Consider the following 17,072-nt stretch of genomic DNA (forward strand, 5'->3'; position numbering starts at 1 on the left):
CAAGCTGCAACGTGGATGAACCTTGAGGACACGCCCGGTGAGAGAAGCCAGATGCAAAAGGACACATGTTGTATGACTCTGTTTATATGAAACGTTTAGAACAGGCAAATCCATAGAGACAGAAAACAGATTAGTGGTTGCCAGGGGCTGGGGGAGGGGATGGGGAGTGCCTGCTAATGGGGACCAGGTTTCCTTTTGGGAGGAGAGGAACATGTTCTGAGATAGAAGGGATTATTGTGGGGTATCACGAATGTTCTAAAAACCACTGAATTGTACACTTCATTATTGTTGAAATGATACATTTTATGTCATGGATATTTTACCACAAGCTTTTTTTTTTTTTTTTTTTTTGAAGGAAGAAGAAGACAGCTGACAGACACAGATCCTGGAGGCTTCATTTGGGGTCTGGATCCAGCCATGCCTGAAGGCAGACCTGCCATTGGGGTAAGGCAGCAAGAGATGGGCTTTCTCTCCCTATAACTTGGCATTTCAGAAAGTTAGCTGTGTTTGTTCTTGCCCATGTCCCCATCATGATGAGAAGAGCCTCACTGAAGGTGCTGGAGGCCTCAGGAAGGTCCAAACCTCACTCCCTAACCCTCTGCTTTGCAATCTCTAAGATGAGAGGGGGGCAAGGTCCCGCCACACTAGCAACACCAGGTCCCAGTATGCACTCACTAGGATGATGCTTCATTGTCCATCACAGGCCTGTGAACAAGGTGTTCTGATCTCAGCTAAGGGAAGAAATTGCCAGGGCCCATGTTCCTGCCTTCCATGCCATGCCACCTTTAAGCAAACTGCCAGGGCCTCAGGAGGAAGGTGGCTGGGGCCCCGAGAGGCAGCCGGGCTGGGTGCTGATGAGCTCACGCTTAGCATCTGATAAGTTTGGGTTCATGTCTTGGCTCTGGCCCTCTGTGATCCTGGGCCAGCTCTCTCCCGTTCTGGGCCTCAGTTTCCCCTCTCCAAAACAGACTGGTTGTTCTGGGTGTCGGGTGCGGGGTCTGCTGGGTGAACAGTTGCTGTCTCAGGAGAGCTCATTAATACACGGAGTGTCTGGTGGCATCCGAGCTGGACTAGGACTACTGGTGTGGGCAGAGCTGGGAGCTGGGGGAGGGGGCGGGGACAGCTTTCCAGTTTACTGCACCCCTCCCCCCCGGAGAGGGACGTGGCCAGGATACATCCTCCCCTCTGTGCTGTGTTGCTATTGGCTTCTGAAAGGATAGGGATGTAGAAGTAACTCGTTGATTCTTTTTCCACTTGCTGCCGAGCACTCAGCGTCCCGGCGCGCCCGGCCGGAGACTGGTACTGTTCCCAGGCACCTGGACGGCTTCGCTTGGCCCTGGCACAGGGACTCACTGAGTGTTTGGCGGCTGGCGGGCTCTGGGCGTCGGCACATGGCGTGGTCCTTCTCTCCTGTGGCTGCTCCAGAGATGGGGGTGGAAAGCGCCTCATAGCTCCCGCGGCCTCCGGGAGCCTCCCTGGACAGCCAACGCATGAGGGTATGGCCAAGAGGGCGGTTCTGTTGGGGTCAACTCGGAGACTCCCTCCTGTGGCACCTCAGATGTGGGATGCCCCCGTGCCGTGTCTCCAGCCTCCCTGGGGCCCTGTGGCTTCCACCATCCTACAGCTCCGTGCTCCCACTGACTGACAGCCACATCACCCTGGCCCGTGGCTCTGTAACACCACGGTCCCCCGCGGCTCTAGGATCCCACAGTCCTGTGGCTTTAGCACACTGTGGTCCTCTGGCCCCATTGACCCATGACGCTATGACTTTGTCATTCCTTAGTTCTGTGTCTCCTTGTTCTGTGGTCTCATAACTCAAATTATTTGGAACTTCATGACTCTAGAAAAGAGTAAGTCATTCACACCAGTGGGAAATAGAGTCAGGAAGCCTCATGAGGTGGGTGTTCCAGAGACACCCCCCCCAGCACCATGTGGACCAACAGCAACAGTGACATCATCCCTTTTCCAGAAGGCTCCATGGAGCCGTCATCGTTCCACAGCTCCCTCTCAGACTGCCCTGACAGTTGCCGTGGTTTGGCCATTCCTGGAGGGTTTTATTAAACACCTCAGTCTCCCTCTGTGGCGCAGGAATATGGACACACAGGCCAGACAGCCTGGTCTGGCCTGAGGGAGTAACCTTTAGGTTAGGGTGAGTAGGGGCCAGCCAGGTAAAGAGCAGGAGGAAGAGTGCTCCAGGCAGAGGGTACAGCCTGTGCAAAGGTCCTGAGATGGGGAGGAGCTGAAAGGTGAGAGGCCCAGAGAAGCAGCCACTGAGGCCTAATTGTTCACCTCCCTTTGTCTCAAGTAGGGCAAAGGGAACAGGGAATGGACAAAAAACACCTACTACGTGCTTCAATTTCATTCTCCCATTGACTCCTTATAGTGATTTCTGAATGGGGTTGCCACATAGCCAGAGAGGCTCCTGGGTGGGGTCCAGCCAGCCAGCCAGCCAGCCACCTATTCACCCACCCCCCCACCCCCCACCCACCTATCCACTCACTCATCCATTCATCTGCCCAACCACTTGACTGTCCATCCATCCACCCAGCCAGCCAGCCATTCCATCTATCTACCTATCCATCATTTATCCACTCATCCACTCATCCATCCATCCATCCACTCATCCATCCATCCATCCTTCCATCCACTCATCCATCTATCTATCCATCCACTCATCCACTCATCCATCTATCCATCCATCCATCCATCCATCCATCCACTCATCCATCTATCTATCCATCCACTCATCCATCCATCCATCCATCCATCCATCCATCCATCCATCCATCCACTCATCCATCCATCCATCCATGATCCATCCATCCATCCACTCATCCATCCATCCATCCACTCATCCATCCATCCATCCATCCATCCATCCATCCATGATCCATCCATCCATCCACTCATCCCCAACCCATCCAACAATACAAACATCCATCATCCATCCATCTATTCATTCTGCCACGCACCCACTCATCATCCTTCCCATCTGTCACCCATCCATCCATCCACCTCCTCACCCGTGGAGCTCAAACATGGTTCATGGCTCTGTCCCTGCACAGGGTTCCCATCACCACACCCCTCCCCCCTCCATTGCTCCCTCACCTCTCTGCTCCAGCCACACCTGCCTCCTCGGTGAACCTCCAATGCATCAGACATCTCCCACCTCTGGGCCCTTTGCTGTGCCCTCTGCCTGGGATGCTCATCAGCCAGAACCCATTCACCTGCCCTGGTCTTGGCACCAACATCCCCCCACAGTGGCCTCCCTGACCCCTGGGCTTTGTTCCCTGCAGTCCAGCTGGCTCCTCCTTCCGAGCAGCAAGCACTCCATGCCCCTGCGTGCACTTGTCCACCTTCGAGACCACCCACCTCGGGGCTGAAAAGCCAAGACCACCTCCTCCCCGTTGGCCATGTGGCAAGGGGTCTGTATGGTGGATGAAATTGTCTAATTTCATCCCACTGACCGATGATCATTTTTTTGGCACCCATTGTGTGCCAGTCTTCCTACATTGGGGCTGGGGCTCCTCCCTGCCCAGTACCCTCCCTCCCACACTGGCCCATGCCCTGGTCTGGGCCACTGCCTGCCAGGCAGCCGGTGGGTAAACACACCCCGCCCTCAGCCTCCCGCCCCATCCATCCCTGGCCTGAACAAGGGCCTCCTGTTAATGAGCTGGGGTGGGGGCCAGAGAGGGACAGGAAGAGGGAGGATGAGGAAGGATGAGGAGTCGGGTCAGGGCCCTGCTTCCTGTGCTCTCTGCTGCCCACTCACCCATCCTCCCGACAGCTGCAGAAGCCTGGGTGGGGGACCCTCTCCCTATGGCCTTTGTGGGGAGGGGAGTGTGTGACTTCCTTCTTTGAGCATCCGGTGCCCAAACTGAGGCAACAGGACGAACCTGCCTCTCTGAGCCTCAGTTTGCCCATCTGTAGAGTGGGGACATTAATGAGTGCCTCCATGGAAAAGTGCTCAGCACACTTCTTATGTATGGGCTAACTTACTCAGTTCTCATGATGACCGTAAGATGTGGGGGCTCTTGTTGTCCCCATTTCACCTGGGTTTTTACTGCTCCTGTTAAGGTGCCCAAAACTTTAGCCATTTCTCTTCTTCACTTCATTAAACACACAGAGAGAAAGAGAGAACAAAACTTGTGTAGTTAGCCCCACAGGCTGTCTCTCTCCCTGTAACACAGACACAGACTTGTTTTACTATTACGCTACAAAACTCTCATTAAATGTGAGAGGAAAGGAGAGAGGAGCAAGGTGCTGATTTGCCCTGAATTATAACTTCATTCTCCAAAATCGGTACCCGCTGAATGCCACATTGGTCAATTCCAGTCAGTTCCTCCTGAGGTGAAGTTCTTTCTCCCCTGCAATGACTGTTCAGTACACTCACTAACCTTGAGAATTCAAAATTTACATGATAATAAACTTTTGAAGGTGGCTCTGCCCTTCCCCCCCCCAAAAAAAAGGAAAGAAAAAAGAATAAACCGAGGCACAGACAAGTTAAGCAGCCTACCTCAGGCCCCACAGCAGAGCTGGGACACATGACCCAGGGCCCCCCTGCTGGGGAAAAAAGCAAGACCTTCATCGCTGTGCCCTGCTGCCCTGCATGAGGAGGAGTTCCTGCCTCCTGGGGCCAGGGGAGGGGGAGCAGAAATGGGAAACCCACACATGTGGTATGGCAAGGTTTTGAACCCTTGGCACTTGCTCAATAAAATTGTAGCCACTATATTTATTGTTATCTCCTTTCTTTATCAGCACTTTCCTGGGCACCTGGGATGGAATGGGGACAGGGTTGGGGCAGATTGGAAACCGGGAGCGTAGGCAGGGCTTCCTGAAGTTCACAGTGTAAGTCGGGGTGGGTGTGTCCGACTCCAGTGTCTGGGTGGCACCCTGGCACCCACTCCCATACCCCCAACTACTTGGTCCTTCTGGAGAGATGGGTCCAGTGGGGCCGTCTGAGGCAGGCTGGGTCAGACTCTCAGCTACGGATGCAGCCGTGGCCAAGTGGCCTCCCTCACGGCCCTGATGAATTCCCCAGACCCTGGGCCTGTGGCCGGACCCGCCCAAGGCAGGGCAGCTGCCTTCCCGACATACTTTCCCTCTGGATTCACGAGAGGCGGCTGGGTAAGCTGGGGGCGCCCACATGTCTCCTGGCCCAGCAAGCCCCTGCCAGGAAGGGCCCGGGGGCCCCATCACACAGGCACCGGCCCCTCTGCCCCAGCCTGGCCAGGGTCCCAGAACCACTGGGTCTGGTGTGATGGGAAGGGGAGCCGGCTGGGGCGCCAGCCAAAGGCTCAGGCCAGGAGGTCCTGGGCAGCAGAATCTTCACAGCTAATGAGGGGCCTGGGCCAGCACTTCTTGTCTGGATTCTGGGGCCAAGGGCAATGAGCGGGGTGTGAAGGCCTTAGGGGTCCCGCCTTCCCCAGTTCTAATTCCTGCTGTGTGACCTCGAGCTGTCTCGTTTCCTCTCTAAGGAAAATGTGAATAAGGGCAATCTGAGGTGTAAGTGACATAGTATATATGTTCCATATTGTATAGCAAGGCTAATACTGGAGCCAGACATCAGGCACAGGTTAGCTCATTCAATTCTCTCAACCATGATCACCCGCATTTTACAAGTGAGGAAACTGGGGCACAGAGAGGTCATGCAACTTGCCCAAAGTCACACAGCAAGGCTGAGCCCAGCCAACATTTGAACCTAGACCATGTGACCCCCAAGTCTGTTGTAAAGTATAGTGGGGGCAGGTATTACTATTATTAATAGTAAATAGTAATTAATAATGATTAATAGTAAGTATTAATATAATTAATAGTAATAGTAATGATGTCACATGAATGATAAGGAATAAGAAGTGACATGCTAATCCTAGTAGGTAACCTCACAGCTCACCAGCCTCCTCTCTCTGCACCGAGGGATCCCCAGGCTGTGAGAGACAGAAGGAAACAGAGACAATCCCAGTTCCCAGAGTCAGGCCATCCCAACCTTTTCTGCCAGGAATATTCTGCCAGGGGTCCCAGAGGGCTGTCATACAGCCACCAGCCCCTAAGCCCGGCCCGGGAAGAGCACGGAGGGCTCCATGGAAGAGGAGGCATCGGAGCCTGGACTTGAAGGATGGAAGAAGGTATTTGGGGTGATGGGGAACAGTATCTGCGAAGACCGGGAAGGACACCTGGAGTAAGTTATTCTGTAGTGTGAGAGTGGTGTGGTGTGCTTGAGAGAAGGAATCACTGCCTGGAAGGAGGATTTCAGGGTTGGTGAGATCCAGGAGGCAGGATCGTGAAAGCAGACTGCTTTTCTGGGTCTCTGTTGTTTGATCTGCAAACTGGGACATCCTCAGGACCTCTGCCTTTACCGTTCCCCCTGCTTGGAATGCCCTTCCCTGCATCTCCCCGTGGCCTGGCCATGAACAAGGCCACATGCGTCCAAGTCCCAGCCTTGTGCCCAGCCTGTGGCAGAGGCCTGGCTTCCATGCGCCCTTGTCTCAGCTGCATGAGGCACACGCAAGCCCACAGGCCCTGCTGGAGTTGTGGTTTTCCCAAGAACTCCAGTGCCAGCCGGGAGCGGCCCCCAGGTGTGCTGGGCGCCAAGGAAAACAGGAGGTGAGCTCATGGCCCGGCCACAGGCAGCAGGCAAGGTGGGCACTGTCAGGGCGCAGGCTTCACTAGAAATGCCCACATTGGGGCTGACTGCTCCCACCCAGCCTCCCCGCCAGGCCCAACCCCTCCTACTCACCCTCTGCAGCTCCCTATTGCCCTAGAAGACAGCCTGAGCTCCGGACCACTGGTACTGCATCTTCTGAGCCCCAACATCTCTCCACGCTGAGATCATTCCTTCTAACAGACCAGGCTCATTTCTGCCTCAGGGCCTTTGCATATTCTGTTTCTCTACCTGGAATGCATACCACCATCTTTTTGCCTGGCCATGTCCTTCTCACCTTCCTGGTCCGAGTTTAGTGTTCCCTCCTCCTCTGAAAAGCCTACCCAGGTTCCCCCCAACCCCACCCCACCCACCCCACCCCAGGCTAGGTCAGGCACCTCACTGGGGCTCCCACTGCTGCCTGTGTATCCCCATCACAGCTCTGGCCCCTTTGGGTGATTATGCAGCTGCCTCCCCACCAACCTGGTCTCCCCTCGAGGGAAGAGCCCAGTCTGGCTTGTTCATCCTGTGTCAAGAGTCCGGCCTAGGACATGACACATAGTAGGTGCTCAGTGTGTGTTTGTAGAATAAATCAATGTGTCTGAAATTTCCCCACCTCCAAGCCATAGGTGCTTCCTCTGCTTATCTGAGTCCTTCCTTTCCTTGAGGTTTCCGTTCCATCTCCTCTGGGAAGCCCTCGGTGACTTCTCTGCAGCCTCCCAGGAGAATAGATCTCTGACTTCACCCTTGCCCCTCGCGGTGGCCTTAGGCTGGCCACTTCCCCTTTCTGGGCCTCCGTTTCCTGATCTATACAATAGAAGCTTCGAGCACTTGGAGGGTGGGGTGGAGAGGGTTAACTCCAGAAAGTCGAGGTGTTTTGTAGCTCAGGAGCGAGGCTGAGGCTGCGCTGGGAGGGACGATTTTCCTGATTAGCAGTAATTTTTATTTTTATTACAGGCTGTGCCCACAGGAGCTGGATTGGAGCTCGGAAGGTATGGCGAAGTCTCCACAAACAGAAGCCCTGGCCACCCCCCACAGACCTCCTCCTGCTGGAGCCCTTGAATTTGTGCGCTCCCCTGCTGAGGATGGACCTCCACACAGCCCATTACACAGATTGGGAAACTGCGTGGGCTCCTGGCCAAGCCGTCCCTACCTACCACTCACCAGCCAGAGAACCACAGAGAGGGAAGACCATAAAGCGGATCGGGAGGCACTCGCAACCCTCTAGACCTCGGCAGGGAACCCGAGAGTCCCCGCTCTCACTTGACTCCCCGTTTTCCTGTAATAATGATAATCATTAACAATGATACTTATTACCTCCATTGTGCAGGGGAGGAAACTGAAGCACAGAAAGATGTCATTTGCCACATTTTGAAGCAAGTGAGGAAGGAGTGGAGGGCCAGTCAGCCTGACTTAAAGCAGAGTGGGGCGGGGGTGGAGGCTAACCTTTAGCCTCTCTTGACTCTGTTTCCCCAAGTGAGAGCTGAGGGGAGACGCCACGGGGATCACCTCGTACTCAGCCATGTCCCACTCTTGGCATACAGCAGGCACTCAGTAAATAAGGGAAAGAGGGCTGGAGGGTGGTCCCACCTGACAACCTGCCCCACCGACCTCTACACTCAGTTTCCCCCGTGACTCAGTTTCCCCGCCGTGTCCAGGTTCAGCAACACCGGGCGGGGCCTTGAATGCAGAGACCAGCGCCATCTGTTTACCTTGCGGCTGGACGCTGGGCAGGGCCGCGGGTGGGCCGTCCCGGGAGCCGGCTGCGCCGCCGGGATAAATAGGCCCCGCGGCCTCGTGGGCAGCAGAGAGCGAGCTGCAGTCCAGCTCCCCGCCGCCGCCATGGTTCCTGCCGCCGCCTGCGTTCTCCTGCTCACCCTGGTCGCCCTCGGCGCGTCGGGTCAGGGCCAGCTACCACTAGGTAAGCCGCCCCTTCCCCCACGCGTGGCCTCGACCCCCGACCATACCGGAGGACCCGTGAGGCCTGGGGTCGCGGCTCCCAGGGGCTCGGGGACTGTTCACCGGGACGTGCAGGACGGAGGAAGCAGGCAGCAGGGCGGACGTTCAAGGAATGAGGGCGTCCCGGGTCCCTGCCGCGGCGCCGCGAGGACTGGTGGTGGGGGTCTCCAAACCCCGACGCCCCAACAGCGCCTCCTGTCGGCGCAGGTGGAGATCTGGGCCCGCAGATGCTTCGGGAACTTCAGGAGACCAACGCCGCGTTGCAGGATGTGCGGGAGCTGTTGCGGCAGCAGGTGCGGACCAGGGTGGGGAGACAGGGAGTGCGGAGGAGGGGAGAGAGGCGTGGAAGAGGAGGGGAGGGGAGGGAGGATGGGAGAAGGAGGTCCCGGTGGAGAGGGAGAGGGTTCTGGGTACCAAGATCCCGGAAGGAAGTTGTAGAAAAGAGGGAAAGGGGAGTCCCAGGGGTAGAAGGTTCCGCGGGAGAAGACAGGGGTCCGTGAGGGGATTAAAGTCCCAGGGAAGGAGGGGAGGGGCGGGGAGGATAGGGAGTACGGGGTGGCGGGGGGAGGGGGATCCGAGGGGAGTGAGTGGGCCTGTGCAAAGGGAGTCTGGGGGAGGGGGAGGGGAGACCCAAGGGAGGAAGAGAGGGATGGGGCCCCGCTGACTACACCCCATCCCCCCTGCACCGCAGGTCAAGGAGATCACGTTTCTGAAAAACACAGTGATGGAGTGTGATGCGTGCGGTGAGCGCCGCTGGGGCGGCAGAGAGGCGGCAGGCGGGAGCTGGAGAAGAGATGGGGAGACAAAGAGACAGCGACGATAAGACCGGGAGGAAAAGAGACAGGAAGAGACGGAGGCTGACCGAGATGGAGAGATTGGATGAGGGATGGAGAGAGACGAACAAGGAGGGGAGACAGAGACTATGGGAAGGGAGATGGTGGACACGCGAAAAGAAGCAGAGGCCGTGCGAGAGATGCAGGGAGATGCAGGGACGCTGAGGCAGAAGCAGAAAACGGACGGGCGCGGAGATACAGTGACTGAGAAAACCTGGCGGGCAGGGAGCGTGGTCCGGGACGGGGTCCCAGAAAGCCCGGGACCTCGCCACGCCCCCAGGGGTGGCCCCCAGGACGGGGCGTGGTTCCGATAGACTCTGCCCACGCCCCACCCTCCGGCGTGGCCCTGACCAGCCCCACTTCACTCCCCGCAGGGATGCAGCCGGCGCGCACCCCGGGCCTGAGCGTGCGGCCCCTATCCCAGTGCGCGCCCGGCTTCTGCTACCCGGGCGTGCTCTGCACTCAGACGGCAAGCGGCGCGCGCTGTGGACCTTGCCCCGCGGGCTTCACTGGCAATGGCTCGCACTGCGTCGACGTCAACGAGGTGCGCTCGCCCCCCACCGCCCCGACGATCTCCCTAACGCCTGCCCCCACAACTACCGACCTCCCCAACAATCTCCTCCCCCGCTGAGGGTCCTCACCCGGAGGACCCCTTCACCTCTGGGGGCGCACGTCCGGACGACCTTGCCGGCGGGGGGCCCTCACCCCGACCACTTCCCTCACCATCAGAGACTCGGGTCCCGCCAACCCCCTCCGTAGCCAGTGACGCCCGCCCCGACCACTCTCCTACGGCAGAGAGCCCTCCGCCCCGACGACCCCCCTCACCTCCGGGGCTCACAAGCCCCAGCGGCGCTTCCACCACCGCGAGGCCCCCGCCCGGACGACGCTTCCCCCGCAGGGCACGCACGCCCCGACGACCACTACCCCCCTCTGCTGGGGACGCCCGCCCTCGCAATTCCTTCCTCCACCCTTGAACACCCAGCTCTTCGGCTCCCGGGAACAGCCCCCTCCAGACACTCCCCTCTCTCTGCCAGGTCGCTCCCCTAGCCCCATCAAGGCAAAGTCGCGCCTGACCCCTGGGACGATGGCCTCTGCCCCACAGGGCACCCCCCTCCCCAAATGCTCGCTGATGGCCCCTGAATTTTCTAAGTTCAAGCCCAAAAAATCCTGAGGCGCCACCCTCGAGGGAGCCCACCTCCTGCATCCTCTGACCCTCCGTGGCCCTTCCTCCCCCAGTGCAACGCCCATCCCTGCTTTCCCCGCGTCCGCTGCATCAACACCAGCCCCGGCTTCCGCTGCGAGGCTTGCCCGCCCGGGTACAGCGGCCCCGCTCACGAGGGCGTGGGGCTGGCCTTCGCCAAGGCCAACAAGCAGGTGAGGGCCATGGAGGGGTGGGCTCCAGGAGGGAATTGGGGGGGGCGCCTCATTTTGTTCAGTAAACTGGTCCTCCAGCCTTGCGGCCATTTTCCTGCCTCGATTCAGCGGGAAGGGGTGGAGGACCGGGGCCTGGGGGATGGATAGGGGAAGGGTCCTCATCAGGATGGTTGAGGTTGGGGGAGGAATGGAGGGGAGAGGTAGGATGCAGAGGAGACGTGAACCGGGTGGGAGGCCTGAGGGTTTGTGCGTGTGGGCGGTGACCTCTGCGCTCCCTGCCTTCCAGGTTTGCACGGACATTAACGAGTGTGAGACCGGGCAGCATAACTGTGTCCCCAACTCCGTGTGCGTCAATACCCGGGTAAGGCCCGGGAGGAGTGGGGAAGGATCGAGACACTGGGGGTGGGTGCAAAGTGGCAGGCAGCCCAAGCTCACTGCCCGCGGCCCGGGCCCAGGGCTCCTTCCAGTGCGGCCCTTGCCAGCCCGGCTTCGTGGGCGACCAGACATCTGGCTGCAAGCGGCGCTCACAGCGCTTCTGCCCGGACGGCACGCCCAGCCCGTGCCATGAGAAGGCCGACTGCATCCTGGAACGCGATGGCTCGCGATCTTGCGTGGTGAGTGCGGGCGAGCAGGGAGGCGCGTGGCATGGGTATGAAGGAGTGAGGTGGGGTGGGATGGGTGGCGATCACGCCGGGGCACCTACTCACTACCCCACCCGCAGTGCGCCGTTGGCTGGGCAGGCAACGGGCTCCTCTGCGGCCGAGACACGGATTTAGACGGCTTCCCTGACGAGAAGCTTCGCTGCTCAGAACGCCAGTGCCGTAAGGTGGGCGGGGTCTCAAGGGAGTGAACTGGACGGCGATGGGCGGGGCTTCCCCCGACCACGCCCCTGATGCCCGCTGTGCCCGCCCCTAGGACAACTGTGTGACGGTGCCCAACTCAGGGCAAGAGGACGTGGATCGCGACGGCATCGGAGACGCCTGCGATCCGGATGCCGATGGGGACGGGGTCCTCAACGAGCAGGTGGGGCCAACGTCGAGTCCTAGGCAAGGCTGGGTGGGGGTGTGGCTTGGGTGAGGGAAGTGACCTCAGAGGATGTGGACTCGGGGGTCCAGGAGGGATGAGGGTGTCTCTGCGGAGGGGGCGGGGCCTCGGAGATGGGCTGGTCTGGGGAGTGACGTTTGCCCCTCGAGGCCTACCCCCCCTCCACCCGGCCCTGTCACCCAGGACAACTGTAAGCTGGTGCGGAACCCGGACCAGCGCAATGCGGACGGTGACAAGTGGGGTGACGCCTGCGACAACTGCCGGTCCCAGAAGAACGACGACCAAAAGGACACAGATCAGGACGGCAAAGGCGACGCCTGCGACGACGACATCGACGGCGACCGTGAGCGCAGCAGCAGAGGGGAGGGAAGAGGGCAGGGCCGGCAGCGAGGGGCGGGGCTTGCCTGGGGGCGGAGCTCGGCTAGTTTTGGAAGCCGCCGCGGTGAGCTCCGCTGGGCTCCAGGCACCACGATTGCGCTCTGGTGGGCGGAAAGATGCAAGCCGGGACACGACGCAGAGGGGAAAAGGCAGGAACATTTGGAGGAGGGGAAGGTGGACCCTGTGTCAGATGCTGCAGGGATTAAGTAGGAGCACAGAGACGTGAGCTTGGGGTTTAGTGCCAGGGAGGTGCCAATTTTACATTCACAGTGCCATTGGAAGGTCCCCCTGAGCTTCCCCTGTGAGAGCCAGTCCCCTCACCCGCCGGCCATCATTAAGTCTCTGAGGCTTGGGCCCGTGCAGAAGCACTTAATTTAGCTTCGTATCTACGGTAGAGGCGTGGTTTGCATCTGCCTTGCTGGTCAGCCTGGCCCCGCCCCCATCTTGGGATCCTGTGCTGTCCCCCTGCTTCTCGCAGGGATCCGAAATACGGTGGACAACTGCCCAAGGGTGCCCAACTCAGACCAGAAGGACAGTGATGGTGATGGTGTAGGGGATGCCTGCGACAACTGTCCCCAGAAAAGCAACCCAGACCAGGTGAGCGCGGGCCACACCCCAGATGGGTCAGATCCCTGAGATGAGCTCTAGACTAGTTAAGGAGACTGAAACCTAGTCTAAGCGCGGTGGGGGGTGTTCCGTGGGGTCAGAATGACCTTGGCTCTGGAACGGGGATGGGGATGGGTGGGAGGCTTCTGAATTTCCCTGCCCTGATTTCGGACTCCTGCATCCTTCCTCCCCAGAGGGATGTAGACCACGACTTTGTGGGAGACGCTTGCGACAGCGACCAAGACCAGTAAGGATGCCATCTGGGGTGCGAGTGGGGACCGAGGGTGGGCGGCCCCGACCCAGCACTCTGGGAAATCTCACTGTCTCTGTGTCCCACCCACCAATTCTAGGGATGGGGATGGACACCAGGACTCACGGGACAACTGCCCCACAGTACCAAACAGTGCCCAGCAGGACTCAGACCACGATGGCCAGGGTGACGCCTGCGACGAGGATGACGACAACGACGGGGTCCCCGACAGTCGGGACAACTGTCGCCTGGTGCCCAACCCAAACCAGGAAGACGTAGACAGTAAGGCAGGGGCGGGGCCTGTGGTGGGATTGGGGCTGGTGTGGAGACCTGGGCAGGTGTGGAGACCTGGGCAGGTGTGGGCGGGGCTGGGACCTGGTGTGGGCGGGACCGATAGCAGATGTGGGCGGGACCAGGTCTTGGGCGGGGCTGGCGCTGACCCCACCGCTCGGGTCTCTCAGGGGACGGAGTGGGCGACGCGTGCCAGGGCGACTTCGACGCGGACAAGGTGGTGGACAAGATCGATGTGTGCCCGGAGAACGCCGAGGTCACCCTCACTGACTTCCGGGCCTTCCAGACTGTCGTACTGGACCCCGAGGGCGACGCGCAAATAGATCCCAATTGGGTGGTGCTCAACCAGGTTGGGACCGGGCCCTGGCGGGAGGTGGTGGGAGCGGGTCCTAAGCTGGGGGCGGGGGAACCGAGGGCCCATGCGGCCGGCCTGAGGCCCTTCTTCCTTTGAACCCTTCAGGGTATGGAGATCGTGCAGACGATGAACAGCGACCCTGGCCTGGCTGTGGGTGAGACGAGGAGAGGGGCAAGGCCGTGCAGCAAGCTGAAAAGGGGGCGGGGTCAGAGGGGGGATCTGGGCCTAGGAGGCAATTTGGACTCCAGAGGGGCGGGTGGGGAGGGGGGCCAGGGCTCCGGTGGGGGTAAAGTTAGCGTCCCTTCCCCCAGGTTACACGGCCTTCAATGGCGTGGACTTCGAAGGCACGTTCCACGTGAACACGGTCACGGATGACGACTACGCAGGCTTCATCTTTGGCTACCAGGACAGCTCCAGCTTTTATGTGGTTATGTGGAAGCAGATGGAGCAGACATACTGGCAGGCGAATCCCTTCCGCGCGGTAGCTGAACCCGGCATTCAGCTCAAGGTGTCTGTGGCCCTACCTGCCCTCTAGGTCCCTGTGCCCTTTAGGAGGCCCCAAATCCTTCTGCGGACTCCCAAAGCCTTTACAGCCCCCCAGCATCATTCTATGGATCTCAGAGTCCTCCCAGCCCTCCCCTGGGTCCCACAGGCCCTCACACACTCCCTCGGGGCCCCCCAATCTTCCTTTAGGCCCCAAAACCTTCTCATGGAGCCCTAAACTTTTCCTCAGATTCCAAATCTTCCTGCAGAACCTCTAGACCCCAGTATGTCACTGAAACCCTGTAGTAAATTCCCCAAATCTTCTAGCCCCCCGTTTATCCCATGGACACCCAAGACTTTCTATAGGTCACTAAGTCCTCTTGCAGACCCTTCCAAATCCTCTCAGAACCCAAACCTGTCCATGGACTCCCAAATCCTCTCATGAGATCCCGGACCATCCCTGCCCCCCATATCCCACCTACAAATCTCCATGTGATCCTCAGAAAAGCTTCCTTGCAGGTCTCCCGTCCAGGCACCCTAAGGCCTCCCACACTGCCAAGACCTGCAGCTCCCCACCTGTCCCAGCAGGCAGGGTTCTGGGGGGCTCCAGTAGCCTGCGCGGTCTCTGACTCTGTTCCCCCGTCCCTGGGCTTGGCAGGCCGTGAAGTCCTCCACAGGCCCTGGGGAGCAGCTGCGGAACGCACTCTGGCACACAGGGGACACAGCATCACAGGTGCGACTGCTATGGAAGGACCCCCGCAACGTGGGTTGGAAGGACAAGACATCCTACCGCTGGTTCCTGCAGCACCGGCCCCAAGTGGGCTACATCAGGTGGGGACCCCACCCCTTGCCGATGGACCAGGAGTCCCTTGCTCTGTCCTGGCTCCTGGCGGTTCAGGGGGCCTCAGTCCCCTTATCTGTAAAATGGGAATGATACGGGCAATTAGATTAACTGTCTGGCTCTGGAACATGACCCTCCTCCTAAGACCCAGGACACAGCAGGTCCTCAGATAGAAGGTGGGGTCCTACTCACTCCCTGTTTCTCAGTCCCCACTCTGCACTGCCAGCAAGTCCAGGCACTCTGCTTAGCACCTGCTGTGTCCATCCTCTCATGCAGGGAAACTGAGGCTCAGCTCAGAAGCCCCACCTGCCCTAAGTGTGGCCCAGGCAGGGGGGAACACATGGCCCCCACTCCCAGACAGGAGGGGACCCATCTTCCAAGTGAGACGCCAAGGTCTCAGAAGGGAGGGCCTAGCCCGGGGCCCTGCCTCACCGTCCCATCCTCCTCACAGAGTGCGGTTCTACGAGGGCCCTGAGCTGGTGGCCGACAGCAACGTGGTCCTGGACACAACCATGCGGGGTGGCCGCCTGGGCGTCTTCTGCTTCTCCCAAGAGAACATCATCTGGGCCAATCTACGCTACCGATGCAATGGTGAGGGGAGCGTCCCGCCAGGGAGGGTGGGGAGTTCATCCTGCCCCAGCTCACCCCTTGCTTGCTTGCCCTTTCTCCGCAGACACCATCCCAGAGGACTATGAGACTCAGAGGCTGCTGCGGGCCTAGGGATGGGGGTGGGGATCCATTGCTGGAAGATGGCCACCATCGTGGCCGCCCTTACTGCGACAAGCAGGGAACTCAACACCCGGCTCCAGGGGGTGGCTGCCCTAGAGGGGCTCAGAGAGGACAGAATAAAGTGTGTGTGCTGGAGTGGCTGGCTGCGAGCTCTGCTGCAGGTGGGGTGGGGCCTCTGAGAGAGCACTGGGAAAGGACCCCAAACCCAGGCCTGCCGCTGACTCCCTTCCTGACTGGCTAGGGCCCAACAACCTGACTAGGAGTGTCCAACCCATGTGGGAGGCCCCAGGCCTGCTGCTGCATCCTACCCACTTGAGGTCATGGGCCTGGATCCCACCGAGTGCCTGCTCCGGGATCCGGGGGGGGGGGGGGGGGGGGTCCTTCCCCTTCCAGACATTAGGCCCAACTAGTTGGCTAGGGCTGGGGATGAGGGGCTCACGCCTGTGTGTCCATATTCATGTGTGTGTAGGGGGGTGCCTGTGTGTGGCTCCCACCTGGCATATCCCACTAGGCCCATGTTCCATCCCCGTTGTGGGGGGAAAAAAGGGGAGGAGGCAGAGACGAAAACATTGGATTTTTATTATGTTTCATTACAAAGGATGCAAAGGTACAAAGACAAAAGCGTCCACGCCAGAGAGGATGGGCAGGGGCCGGCCGAGTGCGCCCTGAGCCGCCCGCCCCCACCCGCCATGGGCACCCAACCCACAGCCCACGGGACATCCACAGCAGAGTGTACATGCTGGGGGGAGGGGGGGCAGAGCCAGCCTGGGGACAGAAGAACACAGGCGGAGCAGGGCTCGGACCAGTGGTTTGCATATATCAGTGGGCCTGCCCGGCCCCCTGGGGGGCAGTTTCCTATGGTGGGGCACAGAGGGGCTGGTGGACCTTGGCTGCCAAAGCCCTCCTCTCGGGGCCTAGTGGCAAAGGCCACAGCTGTGTCCACCTGTCCCGAGTGGGCAAGAGGTCAGAAGTGATGGGCTAGGATGGGTTGGGCATTGATTGCCCCCAAGCTCCAGAACCCTCCCCTGGCAACACCCCTCCCCCGCAGGTACCATGTGTCCCTGGCATCCTGGGACAGGGTGTGGAGGGCTGGCCAAGAGGGCAGAAGACAGGGGGAAACTGTCTGAAGCCAGCATCACTCTCATGTCCAGCCCCTACCCCTGACCCTGCCAGGGAGGAGCCTGAGGCCCCAAGACCCACGGGGTCTGAGCCAATGATGGAGGGAAACTGAGGCCTGGGTCACAAGGGCCTTTTTCCCATTACCCTCCCCTCCCCCATACCTCAGAGTA

General features: G+C 59.5%; 1 protein-coding gene and 1 long non-coding RNA gene across 2 annotated transcripts; both read left to right on the forward strand.

The window, feature by feature from the left end:
- The first annotated feature begins 6,092 nt into the window (after positions 1-6,092).
- Positions 6,093-8,330, forward strand: LOC110574411. Its single transcript, XR_002479964.1, has 3 exons — positions 6,093-6,125; positions 7,598-7,632; positions 8,299-8,330. It is a non-coding gene; the product is annotated as an uncharacterized LOC110574411 (long non-coding RNA).
- A 152-nt stretch (positions 8,331-8,482) lies between these two features.
- On the forward strand, positions 8,483-15,774 carry LOC110574410 (cartilage oligomeric matrix protein). The gene is made up of 19 exons (XM_021683104.1): positions 8,483-8,561; positions 8,807-8,892; positions 9,291-9,342; positions 9,807-9,976; positions 10,669-10,806; positions 11,093-11,167; positions 11,262-11,420; positions 11,528-11,632; positions 11,722-11,829; positions 12,034-12,193; positions 12,707-12,825; positions 13,029-13,081; positions 13,185-13,366; positions 13,546-13,724; positions 13,836-13,884; positions 14,042-14,238; positions 14,872-15,044; positions 15,506-15,645; positions 15,728-15,774. Exons 1-19 carry the CDS (start codon positions 8,483-8,485, stop codon positions 15,772-15,774), a joined length of 2,271 nt encoding a protein of 756 aa, XP_021538779.1.
- The last annotated feature ends 1,298 nt before the right edge of the window (positions 15,775-17,072 follow it).

This window comes from Neomonachus schauinslandi, chromosome 1, assembly GCF_002201575.2.
Source record: "Neomonachus schauinslandi chromosome 1, ASM220157v2, whole genome shotgun sequence".
Lineage (NCBI taxonomy): Eukaryota > Metazoa > Chordata > Mammalia > Carnivora > Phocidae > Neomonachus > Neomonachus schauinslandi.

Coding starts and splice junctions, on each gene's coding strand:
- LOC110574410 (XM_021683104.1), top strand. CDS start 8,483: ATGGTTCCTGCCGCCGCCTGCGTTCTCCTGCTCACCCTGGTCGCCCTC. Junction 11,421..11,527: donor ATGGCTCGCGATCTTGCGTG/GTGAGTGCGGGC, acceptor CCCCACCCGCAG/TGCGCCGTTGGCTGGGCAGG. Junction 12,826..13,028: donor AGAAAAGCAACCCAGACCAG/GTGAGCGCGGGC, acceptor CTTCCTCCCCAG/AGGGATGTAGACCACGACTT.